The 14,654-nt window shown below is 39.9% G+C and overlaps 1 protein-coding gene across 10 annotated transcripts in view; it reads right to left on the reverse strand.

Annotated features, from left to right (window-relative positions):
* PHF20L1 (PHD finger protein 20 like 1) overlaps window positions 1-13,490 on the reverse strand; it is a 62,333-nt gene extending 48,843 nt beyond the window's left edge. For 9 of the 10 annotated variants that reach the window (XM_054189586.1, XM_054189582.1, XM_054189585.1 and 6 more), the window contains exons 1-5: window positions 13,361-13,490; window positions 12,088-12,193; window positions 3,319-3,490; window positions 3,106-3,190; window positions 2,236-2,324 (exon numbers count right to left, since the gene is read on the reverse strand). In XM_054189586.1, coding sequence (XP_054045561.1) covers window positions 2,236-2,324; window positions 3,106-3,190; window positions 3,319-3,490; window positions 12,088-12,170 — 429 coding nt within the window. In that variant the 5' untranslated portion in view covers window positions 12,171-12,193; window positions 13,361-13,490. Of the gene's footprint in view, window positions 1-2,235; window positions 2,325-3,105; window positions 3,191-3,318; window positions 3,491-10,577; window positions 11,736-12,087; window positions 12,194-13,360 lie in introns of those variants that run through there. The other variant, XM_054189583.1, reaches the window with a different exon arrangement.
* Window positions 13,491-14,654: the final 1,164 nt, after the last annotated feature.

The raw sequence follows: 14,654 nt of genomic DNA on the forward strand, positions 1-14,654 counted from the left end.
TTCCACCCTTTAACAATTTTGCCTTTCCATCCTCAGAGCTGAGTCTTATTAAAACACATTTCCACTGCAACTCAAAAATAGGTTGTTACAGTGTTTACAAACTCTCCCTTTAAGACACACTAAATTCAAATCAAAGAATTAACTAAACTAGTCTATATCTCTCTTTCTCCACATAGTTCAAATTCTGCATGCTTAGCACACACCTTCCAAACAGATCTCACATTTGTTAAATTTGCTAATGCCCATCTCTTGAAATGTATTTTTTTTTTCCTTTGGAAACAGACAAAAAAACAAGACAGGTTTAAATTAAGCATGAAGTTTTGGATCTGCCAACTCCACTACTTTTCAAATCAAGTTATGTTCTTGGCATTTTTTTAATATTTATATAGTTTTTAGTGAATATTTTCTTATAAAATAAATAATGCAAAAAACTATTCATTTGAGTTCTAGGCTTGTACAAAGCTCAGTTTCAGATAACTGATTTTCAAACCAAATCTTAGATCACTTTTTTATTCTTAAATACCACTAAAATATTTTGAAAAACAAACATTTTTACCATAGCATAATGATGTAGGAGATGTTGCAGAAAAAAAAGCCTTTAAAACCTACAGAACTTCATGCCTAACTCTAATTTTGCAAAATGAAAGGCTAAAAGACTAGTTTCAGCTAGCATTATAGAAAGCATAACTGGTGTTGCTCTTGCTGCAGGGCAACTTAAAAAAATCTAAATCCAACTCAGAAAGTGTAAATTTGGTCCCCTTAGTCTTTCTCAAGATCTCACTGAAGCCACCTATGTTCAGCCCCTGAGATGCATGAGACTGACACCATAACTCTCAACTAATGAGAAAAATTAGAAATACTAGATGAGCTGGATTGCCACCAAGTATGTCTGGACATAAAAATGGTTGCTAAGAAATGGATTTACTATTTTTTTTAAGCTTAAAATACCTGTGGCCTAAGAGTAGTAACTCAAGATTAGATATGACATAGCTCCCTAGAAAAAGCAAAGGATCAAGTGAGGGACTTCTTTACCTCGTCACAGAAGAGCTGTTTCAATTCAGTCACAACCATATTACCCAAGTGATCCTTTTTATGAAGTAAAATGAAATATTCTAGCTTCCTAGCTTACTGTCATACTGAAAATATTTTTTGAAATATTATATTCTGGTTCAAGAGAGTTATTGTAAGACTGCAGCAAGCAGCCAGTGTTAGCGTGACTACGGATTTCAGTTTAATCTTTTTAAGGAAACATAGTTTAAGTAGTGCAGTGTTGCCTGCACAAAGTTCCAGTGTTCTTTGCACAGGTGATCGATCCCAGTATGCAGCTACCTGTAACCTGGAGGCCAGGACACAGAAAGGTTTTCAAGCCATTTCACTTATCCACCTGCCCTTGTTGTGATCTGGATGGTTACAACAGTAATTATGAAATACCTGGATTTTGTTTGCCAAGTTACAAGGAATATTCTAAAGAAAACTGGGAGCAATTAAAAACAGGGGTTTTTCACATTTCTTGTCTCCCAGACTCAAATAGTTTCAGTGGAGTAATTTCTCATTAACTATAAGAATACAGTTACCATACAAGATAAATGCCATGGTATTTCCACTGAAAGCATGTAACATTTTCAATGTTGCTTTTCTTTTGCAAGTAAAGATACACCTAGTGACTAAATCATACCCTGTACTTCACAGCTTCCCTCAGTTTCTACTCAGCTGCTCTTCTTTAACAGCAAGTGGACATTATCAGAGATAAAGAAATACTTATCTGTCTGAATCCCCAAAAGTTCTGATACAGGGGAGAAACCCCCCACAGAACAGTCATATTAATAAGAACATGTGGGCAAAAAGCTACCACAGTAGCAAACAAAAGAGATGGGGCGAGGAATAAATAAATAAATCGGCAGCACAGCCTACTGACAAGCTAAAGCCTTTTTCTGACAGGACACCAGAGGAAAAAGTCTCTGGATGCCCCTCGTTTTGCAAACTCTGCGAGACAAAACTCTGGGAACAGATTAGTTGGCAATGGAGTGTATGGCAGATAGACATTTCAGGTAGCGGCAAGACTACTTGAGCAGCACACTCTGGAGCATCATCCATAAAACTGGTGAAGCAAGGCAGTGCAGGACCTAGAATAAAGACTGTAATCTAAAACTAGTTGTGCTAGATGGCATTTATTCAAGATATTAAAAAAGATAATCAATATAAAACCTAACAAAGAGATACCTAAAGTATTCTTACCTGCCCTTTTGCATCCTCCGGCATAGATTTGATATGCATCCTCTTAAGACATCGAATAACACCATCATAGAACTGTACTGTGAATGTTCCTAGAAGAGGATTGATGTAATCACTATGAGTAGTTAAGAAACAAACACGCCTTGTTACTATGAAAGCTTTAGCAAAATGTTTTGTAGGCTATATGATCAAAGTAACCAGGTGCTACCTACAGTCAGGATCAAGAATTTTAAGAAAAATAAATGACAGCCTCAATGAAATCCTGCTTTTATATAGTTGTTCCTTGTCCACTTGGACAATTTCAAGCATGTTTAATCTACGGTGCCGTTTCAGCTCATAATTCATTGGAAGAATTATGTAATATTTAAGTTGCCACAACAGAGAAACCTATTCACAATCAAATCCTCGTTTGCATTAAACTACAGTAAAAACTTCAACTTCTATTCATGTTCATTAGAAATATCACCTCACTGCGAAGTACTGCATCCAAGTTGTTCCTTTATTTCCCTATTTCCATTTTCTTCAATAAAGAGAACTTTCTTCAGTAAAGAGACCTACCATTCCTAAAACAATTACTAAAATTTAAATATATCGCTAACCCAAATCAACAATAGTACAAAATACTTGTAACAAAAAATTCTGCTCATCGCTGAGGAAACGTTAAGCATTTTCTTATCCCGGAGAAATTCCAATAGTTTAATTCCATGCAGATAAAAGACAAACCTCTTATTAAGTTTCACAGGATAGAAACATTTTTACTTAATACTGAGGCAGTGAGGAAAACTTACTATGCATGCCAATTTTCTAAGCAGACTACAGCTACAGCATAGCATCGGAAAAGTCCTTACCAATGGACCATACATGAATGCTTACCCTCTTTATTAATTGCTTCAATCTTCGCAGGGTAATATCGACAGTCTGTCCAACGAGCTAGGACTTCTTCTCCAGGTTTAAAATCCTATTTTATACAAATTTAGTAATTAATATTTTAATCATTCAGATTTTTTCCTAACATTATGTGCTAGAAAGATTTAATGCAGGAAAACAAGCAGGACAAGTCAAAGACGAAATAAATGTGCAACTTACAACAAATTCTTCATCATCTTTCAGCCCTTCTTTCCTTAATGCTGGTCGTTCCAAGGGTCGCAACCTATTGCTGTCCCAGTAAATCCACTCATCGTAGCGATGACTCCAACGTTCAAAATGGACCAACATCTTCCCCTCTTCATAATCTATCTTCTCAATACGAGATGGATACCTTGAATGACAAACGTAAACTGATAAATCCATAAGCCTTTTCCAGAGTTTTTATCCAAACAAGCACAACAGTGCTTACATGACCATTCAGAAAGTTATACTAACACCTTGTAGTGAAAAATCTACAAGTCTGAAAAAGATGAAGTTACTAAATTGACAATAGGATAGCATTTAGTTTAAGAGTTATCTATACACATCAGTGATATGTCATCAGTTTCATCCCAGCCAGATGATTATACACAAATTTAAACCTCAAACTCACAGACCACGATGGCCTGAAACTGGCATTAGAAGTTTGTGCTTATCAGTTTTAAAACCTGAGTTTGTTTAAAGCAGAATCGTGCAAGCGTTTTCATTTGCTTGGATGGCAAGAATATAAAATAGTTTCAAGAGTACATTCATTACTTTCATCATACGAAATGTTTCAAACCATACCATTGATTCCAGACAAATCTGAGCAATTAATCAAACCCATAAATCAACAGAACATTCTTACTTAATCTAAGTGGCTTATTAATTTATAGATCAACTTTCATGGTTTCACTGCCATTAAATTTGATTCATAATAATGACTTTTTAGCAGTCATCTCTCTGTAATTCCATGCACTAAAATAAATACGTCAGTCTTAATTAACATGTGGATTTTACTCTGAGCAAACATTAGTTATGCTCAGTAAAACTAACCAGGACTGAGCTGCAACCAGATCAAGTCTTAGGATTTAATCTTGGGTGTGGCATATATATAGATAAGGAACCGTAAAATTTGAGATTACATTTGTAGGCAAAAAAATAGCATATTTCTTTAATTTCAGCAATTATTATTTCAGTCGGTCTTATTTCAGTTTCACGTAAGTGATGTATTTCACAAAACTGTAGTAAGCTAGCAAGGCACAAACTGGTTGCGTCACACTATTTCCTCCACCAAAATTATTAGATCCCGTTATTTCCACTGTATGAAGTGCAGAGAAAATTGGAATGATGCAGAATTCAGCTCCTTCTGCCTTTCACAAAAGTACTGAAACAGATTCAATAGCACAAAGAATCTCCTACAAAAAAAAGTTAATTGGATCATCAAATTTTCTCAGACAATATACTAGGGATGCTCTAAAGTTAACAAAACATGTATTGAAAGAACAATCACAGCAAAAGGACAACCGTCTTTCACTTTCAGTAAGAGGCAACATGTTTTTCTAACAAAGTGCTACTGTTGAGCAACAGTAAGAGAGCAGAGCTCGAGCGACCCATTTCCAGTCCTACTGCAAATTCTATCAGCTAGAAACACAACTAACATACAGGAACCCCATCAACGTTTTCCATTTTTAATATTTTCCTCTCCAAAATACTGACAGTGCTGATAAAGAAGTTTTTAGAACTATGTTCTGATTAGAAGTTTTCAGGAAGTACGGGCTTTTCCTTATTTCCTGGTGACTGGAACAGGGCATTAAAACAAAAGGTGTCGAACTCAATTTGCTCCTTCATTTCTTCAGTCATGCTTCTTCAGCTGCAGTGATGCATATGGCTTTCCAACATCTAAACATCTCAGGAGTTCCTGAATAAGAAAAATTCTCTCTGATCTTCTAGGTTACAACTGCAACTACTTCAGCCACATTTCACCCTCAGATCAGAAAGCACACACAGTCCAATCTCTTGTTGCATTTGTCTCATCCATACATTTCCGAAATGCGAAATGTTTTCATAGCCATTCTTTAAGTTGTCAATTTCTTCCCACTGAACTTCAAAAAAAAAAAAACCCAATCAAGTCTAAGTCTCAAACTGCAGATTCTCATTTGCTGCCCTGGTAACAAAGTCTTTTTCAAGATAGAAGAACTCCACGGGATTTTTTTCAGAGGAGCAACAAGATCAACCTCCTTTCCCCTCTCAAGTAGACTGACAACAACAATCTAACAAGAACAGTGAAACTGATGATATATTGTATCAAAACAGAAACTAAAACTCACAGGTCAAAACCTGAATCCCATCATCAGCATTTGTCCTCGTTTGACCAAACCACAGCAGCATTCTGGTTTAACTCTGAACAAGGCTTCAAGAAAATAAGTCAGCCAAGAGATGGTTTTTCTAAGCCCTGCCTCTGATGGTGCTTTTTCCTTAAGTCTACATGCTGCCACATTTAGGAATTTTATCACAAATTTCTTACTAGTTTTTTTTCATCTTCTGGAGCGTTCCAAATTCAGACTTCTTGTAACTAGACACAAAGTGTCAGATCAAGCAGGAAGAGTAGCAAAGCAGAGGAAAAAGTAAAGTTACTGTTACTACAGCAAATGTATGAGTAAAAGCGTTACCTAAAAGAGTTCCAAATAGAAATAAATGATGACACAAAAAGCATTTCTCAGAGGGAAGGAAGGAAGAACACCAGAAAAGCAAGAGGACAGGAAATTCACTTTGCAGCAATCAAAAATGAGAGCTTGTGCACAAGCACTGAGGCTGCAGTAGTGAAATCAAAGACAAGAGTGATGGTGCTCTTCCTCACTATAGCTGGAAATTTCAGATTTATCACATGCCAGCCAGGTAGTGATGCAAAACTACAGTTATTTTACAAAATTCAGGGACCATCAGCCAAAAGACAGAATTCTCCTTTTCCTATGCATCTACAATGGAAATCCTCTGTTCCCGTTACGGCTCTGCCCTATAGTGGTTCCCTTGCCACGTTTTTATTGTTGTTACAGCTGGTAGCTTTCACTGGTCATCATCAGCAAAGTCACCATTCCACACACCGTGTGTAGAAGACAACGGAAGGGATAAATCGGCAAAATGTAGTATGCTGTCCTGTAAAGAGAACACTGAGAAAGAAGGGGAAGTAAAATACAGAGTATAGTTTAGAAACCAATACATAAAAATGAAGATAGTTTTAAGGAAAATTCAGCAAGTCAAGAATTGAGACATTAATATATATAGAAAAGAAAAAGAAACAAGAGAGTAAAGCCAACATCAGTTAATAAAAGATGATAAGCAAAATATTAAGTTTCATTAGGGATCACTCAACAGAGGAAAGGCAGCACCAGGTATTTATTGGTTAATATCTCTTTGATAAACATAATTTCTGCTATCAAGGTCTTTTTAAAATATCATTATCAGCTCTGAATCAAAGTCCATGGTACTGGCTTTGCACAGTTAAATCTTAATGATATCATCACATAATGTCTTTATTCCAATTATCTGTTTTGTCAATGTATTGTGGTTGCAAGACAAATAGAGCCAAAACCTGCACTCAACTCCAGTCCTCAGAGATGGAAGATTTAGCAAATCTCTGAACCACCCAAGCTATATATGATTGGTTATTAGGCAGCCCAAAAATAACTTTGTATGTATTTAGCAATAAGCTATTACCCTCAATATCCACTAAATTTAGACACGGTGTGCCACAAATATGTATAAACAGTAATATTTCACAATACTGATCCCACAGTGGAAAAGAGCAGACCATACGTATTGCAGAATTTACTATTGCAAATTTTACACTGCACAGAAGCATTTTTCTGGTGCTATGGTTTTTGTACTTTCATCGAAAATCATCAATTTCATAAATTGCAAAGTTATACACATATTTCAAAGCCAAGTATGCATTTCCCGCTAATAAAAGATAAAATGGCAACATAAATTTATTAATCAACCTTTTTAAAGAATTCTAGTAACAACGCATACAGGAAAGCTTCTACTATGGCTAAGAGCAATTTTTAATACTTATTCTGTAGGAAGAAGATTAATATGAAGATGGTTACATCTCACACACATGAGAAATTTTATGCCGAAGTTCCTTCCATCACAAAGCTACAAATAAGCATTATGAAAAAGTATGACAAAGGGAAATACCAATGTCACTCTTTAAAGTGCCGAAATGTAATGACATGTAAGGCCTAACAGTCTTCCAGTTACCGTTTGCCCCCAGAAAGCACTCCACACTAAAGGATTAAAATGAATTTGGTACACAGATTTGCCAACATCTGTTCAGCACAAATCAGAAAATATGCTCTAAAAAACTGAGGAAAAAGTCTTTACTTTTCACAGAAGAAAAAAACCCAAAATGAACGAACAAACAAAAAAAAAAAACCTGACCACCGCACTCCAGTTCAATAATGCAAGTGTTCTTTTTGTGGGAAGAAACAATAACCTGTAAGTTTTGGGTGCGTTTTTTTAATAGCATGCTGGAAATAGTATTTAATAATCCCAAATAAACTCTCATCCAAATTTCAGGGGGTTTTGTTCATGTTCTTTTAAAGAGAGAACACGAAAACTATTGCTAGCTGATGGTATCTGCCAAGTTCACTTATTACACACTCTCCATTCTCAGGTTCCCGTGATTCCAACGAGTAAAAACTACACAACATTTTTGTAAAGCCGCAAAGTTTAATACAGTTTACAAAATCTACACTATGAAGCACTAGTCTGACGTTCATGTAGGAAAACATGTTCCAATGTTCTTATAGGAAAAATTAATGGAAAACTTACAGTTTTCATTTCTTGACAGCATAAAAACAAAAACACCACCATTTTCCGAACACGTATTAATGGCCACATGGACAGTATTTTTCATTTTTACATCATCTTCCTTTTGACCCTTCAAAAGCCACCAAAAAGAGTGGTGAACTGCCCTGGGAGGTGTGGCAACAGTTATTTCAAACTGTGAAAAAGGGTGCAAAAACATTAGTAAATTTACCTAAGTTTGCACCTACGAAGTCTATAAACAGACACATACTTCCTGCCTTCACAGTAACAGTATAAAAAGTCTTTCCTTCTACCTCATAGAGGATATAAAAATAAATGCCCTCCATTCTGACTTCTTCACAAATAGTCTTCTGGTACCTACAAACACCTATTTCTAACTCCTCACTTTTCATTATATATATAGTATTATATCAATATAAAACAGAGCCTTCACAGTCCTTTCAAATACCTGGCTGTCAAGCAACACAGTCAACTGAAATGCGAAGGACGGACTGTACAAAATAAGATTTCCTAAAGTCTTACAGGAAAAAAAGCTTCCTCCATACTGAAAAAAAAAATAATCCATCCATATAATCAAATATAGCAAGTCAAAGTGCTGTTGTTTTGATAACTAACCTATTTTAGTGAGCTGTTTCCATTTCAGAACCGAAACAAGGGCCATGTATCTGTGCTTTCTTCATTACCTAACATAGTTTAGATCAAGCAGATTAATAAAGACTATGGTCTCAGATAAACAACAAGGTTGCTTTTTTCAAAGCAGTATCTGGCACTTACGGGAAACCAGTAGAGAAGCTAGAGCCCCGAAAGGCACAAGAAAACAGAAAAAAAAAAAAAAAAAAAAGAGATGTATCTTTAAATACATCAGTTTTGCAGAGCCTGTGTCCTACTGTAGGAGCTAACAGCTTAAGAACCAGTCTTCCACATGGGAATGTACTTGCAGATATATGCAGTTTTACTGCTGTTTCAGTTGTTTTGTCGGCAAGAGGCATAGGGCTGTGTGTGCACATGTATCAGTTTTTGTATGATACTGTATCATAGTATGCATATTGTACCATTGTATGATTTTGTATCATAGGGCAATTCAAGTTGGAAGGGACCTCAGAAAGCCTCTAGTCCAACCTCTCACTAAAAGCAGAGTCAGTTATGGGATCAAACCATGTTTTCCAGGGTTTTATCCAACCCAGCCTTGAAAACTTCCAATGTCAGAGACTCCACAAACTCTTTGGGCAACCTGATGCACTGCTTAACTGTCCCACAGGGAAAAAGATTCTCCTTGTACGTAGCCTGAATCTCTTTCGTTTCAACTTGTGCCTGTTGTCTTTTGTCCTTCAATCACGCACTACTGTGGAGAGCTAAGCTAAGTCTTCTTGAAGACATCCCTGTAGGTATTGCAAGACTGATCATGGGTCTCCTGAAGCCTTCTCCAAGCTAAACAAGCCCAGTTTCCTCACCCTCTCTCCACAGGTCATACACCCCAGACCCCTGATCATCTCATATATATTTAAAATTTTTCTATTACCAGTCAGTACCATCTCATTCACTATCTGCCAACCACATTGATTTCCATTAGAGCTGCATTTCGCTTTAGTGAATTTAAATTTAACAAGTGGTACAAATTCATTACAGAAAATGACCTCCCTTGCAACAATATACTGTTTTGTACTTGATAAGGAAGCAGTTGTAGTTACCTCCACAATAAAACAAAAATAAACATGCTCACTGACAGCCTGTCTTTGCTGATCAGTTTGACCAGGCTTTCTTCTACTCAGTAATTACACATGCCAAATGCCACCAGCGACCCAAATGCTGTCTACAAAAAAACTTCCTCATTTAAAAGTACGCAGGTTTTAAGCAATAAATAGTCAAGGTACACAATACCCTCTCCAAAGTTTTCAGAATTCAAAGAGAACACCAGATTCCATGAGATTAATTTCAGCAACTACTAAATAGATGAAAATTTAAGACCCATAGAAGTGCCTCAGAAAGCTAAAAAACAGAGTAGAACTTTATTTTTTCCAATCCTCTAGAAGCCCTTCTTGATTAAGATTTTAACTGGTCATGAACTCCGGACCTTTAAATGACAGCAGGCTTTCAGAAAAATGGAGGAAAAAAATTAAAACCCTTTCAAAGGCTGTTTTTCAGCAAGCATTCCCAATTTGTTGCTTGTAGAAAGACTGAGCTAAGCAATACTATTGCTTTTCAATTTTGGTTTTGTTAAAAAGAATATAAAGAGATTTCATGTAAGTTCAGCAACTTTATTTTCTTTGAAGTATGTTCTATTTCTGCATGCAGATGAGGGGAATGCATACAGCTTATATATAGAAAGAATTTAAAAAACATCCACCACCCCCTTATGTAACAGAAAGCTAAGGGCGGGGGGGTGGGGGGGTGGAAATCACACAGACTATTATTCCAGCACATGTCACAACAGTAACATGACAATAGGATTTCTCTAATAAACTCTGTGGTTATGTGCATGGACATTACTTCATTTGAAAAAGGGAAAAAAAAAAAAAAAAAAGTCCTGTTTTCAGAGTTGCTGTAACTGCAAAATTTTAATACTAACTTTCCACTCCTGAATACAGCACCACAACCATTTACATGCATATAAACTTGACTTGTTCTACCTGGTGGTCCACATGATGAATCAGTTCCCAGAAAGTTCAGAATAGACTCTCTTCTGCACAAAAATACCAAGCAGCTCATCTGCAGAGCTTGCAACGGAGACCGTGGCTGACAAGTCCAAACTTAGCCAAGAACTCCAGAACTGGCACGCGACCCTCCCCTGTGAAAAGGCTGGGCAGATCTGATACAAACTATACACTGGATATTCAGTGATTATTTTTTTTTTTATATACACAATTAAGCTGAAGCTATTTTTACATATTAACTTTTGTTATCTAGTAACATTAACCAATTCTCTCTAGTCACAGGAGATGCTATAAAAAGTTCTATTAAAATTATTTTATTTTTATAACGCTATTCAGACAGTTTCATGATCTTGGCATTCAGTTAAAAAAAAAATCAGTGTGTTGAAAACCCACTCTACAGCAACAACTAAGAACAAGGACTGTTCTGTAAACCATATTTTCTTTTAGAGACCATTTATTAAAACACTTTTGCTACAATTAAAAATCAAAGCTCTACAGATAAAAAAGTTTAACCCAACTTTTTATATGGAGCATATAACTACTGGAGTAAACATGCAAATAATACACGGACTTTTATATCACACAACCTGGAGTCAGCAGGATCAGATATTTATATGAACACACTTAGTTCTCCAGGAATGCAACAGAAAAGCAGGCACAGGCCTCTATATTTCCTAGCCCTAACTAATCAGCAAGCAGCTGAGGAAAAAATTCTGGTTAGAAGCATCAACTTCCTGTGTTATCTTCTTTAATAAAACTAGGGATTTTTTCAAACCGAAATTGTAGGGACAGCGTACATCATGAAATTAGACCACTTGCACTAATAAAATTTTGACTAACAATTTCAAAAGAACAACTCCTTTCACAATACGCATGCTGTGTGGCGTGGCCCTTGTGCCCATAAATTTCCATTTTATGGTCTTATATAGACCTTATTTAGACTCTTACTCATGACTGGGTGGTGCAGAGTCAGTTTTAAGCACTTCATTCCTCCAGCTGTTTGATACAAATACAATCATACTTACCTATTCCATGAACTCCAATTAAGGATGTTTTCTTTTTTAAAAAGCAGTTTTCTGAACCTAAGAAGTGTGATAACCGAACACAAAGCAAATTCGCTTGCGTGCCTTCAAACTAAAACAAAAGAAGTCTTTAGTCACAGAAGTTTGCCACATCAACACACTAATCACCTCGCACATGACACTACATTCTACACTACTCTGGAAATGCTCTTTGCATACTACAGCTGCACAAGCAAATAAAAGCAAACAAACAAAAACCCATAGAAAAATGTAATTTGATTTCTGAAGAGAGAATATTTTCCTAAAAGATAATAGATTTAACAAAAGCATTATGTGGCAATTCATAAAGTTTTATGTGAAACAGTCAATTAATACGTGCACTCACTTTTATAATTAGACGTCAAAACATACAATATACACAAAATAATTTTGCTCTTAGCAAACACTGCACAATGCTTCCATACCATTTTTGTAAGTAGTCCAGTGCCTCCAAACGAGCACCAATCTCAAATGTGATTCCAGGACGATTTGGAGGCTTTTTACTCATCTTGATATTTTCTTTTTCAATGCCTTTGGAGAAAAAAATAAAAAAAAAGGTCATATAAAACACATAATGTTGTCTAAAACATGTCACTTGACAGCAAATATATTCCAGAGGGTGGAAAAAGATGCAAAATTTCTATCCTGACTTTCCATTAACTGCTTAGTTTTCACAAGTATAGTCAAAGCCCATTAAAGAAGGCATTAAAAAAGCCACACGTATTTTTATTCAGATTTTCTTCCCTCAAAAACAACAAGAAACAGTCATCAACCTTAAGCCAAAAAAAAAAAAAAATCTGGTGCTCATGTCTGGAAGGGTACTACAATGTAATTCCTTGACATCCCTCTGCAGCATAATTTTTAGAGTTACCTAGACATAGTGTGTTCTCTCCTCTGCTGTGGAAAAGGTCAAAACCAAGAAAAACATACCTTACCGAGCAGAGAAATTTACAGACAAATATGGCCTAAAGGACAAGTAAGATGAAATTAGCAAAAACAAAAATAAAGAAACAAAAAAGCCGTCTTCAGCTTTTCTATGCACTCTCGAGTCTCATTCATTGCACGAAGTAAGTTCCGTTGACAAGTGCCTTTTAATTGAAAGAAAAATTGAAAGAAAAAAAAAAAACACCACTTCTCTGTTATGACCACTACCGCTATTACCGTGACTTTCTGATGTACCACCGTTACCAGCCCGCAGCTCGGAGGGGTTTGCCGCTGGGGCCGGGTGCTGCCTGCCCACCGAGGAGCGCGGGTGCCAGCCCGCAGGGCCGGAGCCCCCTCGCTCCGGACAACCAGGACAGCGGCACCCGCTCACCAGTTTTTACGCGGGGCTCTCCTGCCAAGGCCGGCAGCGGGATGCGGGCCAGCTGCCCCGGAGACGGTGACGGGCCTGAGGGAAGCCGGTGCCGCTCCCCGAGCGCGAAAGACACAAAGGGGTCCGGCTCGGAGCGCCGGAGGGCCCCGGCCGGCGGGGGCTCGGCGCTCCCGCAGGCCCTGAGGAGGAGTCGAGCGGTCGCGGTCCACCCGACCCCCGGCTGCGGGCAGGGCCCGGCGCGGGGAGGGCCGCGGGCGCCGCCCCGCCAGGCCCTGGGCGCCGTGAGGGAGCCCCGCGTCGCGCCGGGCCCGCCCGGAGGGGGCGACGGCTTGGGGCCGCCCGCCCGCCCGCCCAGCCGCCCGCGCCCTCCCCGCGCTCCTTACCGCCTCCTCCTCCGACTCGCAAAGGCGGCAGCGGCGGGGCCTGCGGCGGCCGCGTCTCGGCGCGGCGGGGGCTGTCCGGCGCGGCGGCCGCCCTCACAGCCCCATCCTCCCCGCGCCCCGCCGCCGCGTCACCACCCCGCGACGCGCCCGCGAGGCGCGGCCCGGCGCCGCCATTGCCACCGCCCCCCCGCCCCCGCCACGTGACTGCGGAGCCGCCGCCGCGTGACGCCGGGGGGGGGGGGGGGGGGGGGGGGAAGAGAGAGAGAGACAAAGAGAGGCGACGGCGCGCACGCGCGGCGATTGACATGCGCCGGTGATTGACAGCGCCAGTGATTGATTGACAGCAGGTCTCCCCGCCCCCCCCGCCCGCCCGCGGGTGACGCAGCGCGGCGCTGGCACAGCGTCACGGCTTTCCCCGCTGCTGTCATACTGTACCTCAGCCGTCACAACAGGCGAGAGGGAGAAGGGGCGGGGGTGGCCACCGGGGAGGCCGCTGAGGTGGCCAGGGCCCACGGGTGGCCAGGCACCGGTCAGCGGGCACCGAGCAGCGGCCTCACCGGGGCCTGCATTTACCTCATGCCTTCGCCTGTGGGACCAGCTGCGTCTCCAGACGTGGATTTCATTGCTTTCGCTCTTCCCAGTCCCTCCCCGCTTCGCCGGGGGTCGAGCGGCTGGGTGGGTGCTTGGCTGCTGGTGGGGCCTGCTCACCGCCATCCCTTTGGCACCCGGCGTGGGCCTTCAGGCAATGACGGAGTTGGTCGGGTGTGCCAGGCTGGGTTTATAGCTATTACAGCTGATACGCGCTGGCTTATTTGCCCCCTTTCTTGCTGCACACTAAACTCCAGGGTGGCTTTCAGCTTTTGGTGTTTGCTGTGCTGCTTATTGCTGTGGTTTGCTTTGCCTGGGAGACCTATGATAAAAGTACTGGCCTTGAATCAAGTCTGGTATCTGGCCCCTCCGTTGCTGCCATCTCAGTACTCTGGGAACCATCTTGTGGAGACCTTCCTCCTTCTTCTTCTCCAGGACAGATGTTTCCAACCTTGTTGTAATGGCAAGATTAGCATCACGACATCCCCATGGCCGTGTCAGTAAGATAACAGTCAAGTTACCACCAGCTAACAAAAAAGAAACGCAACCTTTCCTAGGCATAGCGGGTTTCTGGAGACTGCACATTCTGGGGCACTCTCAGCTTGAGTCCTCTCTATCAAGTGACCCAAAAGAAGAACTATTTCAAGTTAGGCCCTAAACAGCAGCAGAACAGACAGCAGATAGTTTGTGAGGTAGCCCTTGGGCT

The sequence above is a fragment of the Rissa tridactyla genome, chromosome 2, assembly GCF_028500815.1.
Source record: "Rissa tridactyla isolate bRisTri1 chromosome 2, bRisTri1.patW.cur.20221130, whole genome shotgun sequence".
Lineage (NCBI taxonomy): Eukaryota > Metazoa > Chordata > Aves > Charadriiformes > Laridae > Rissa > Rissa tridactyla.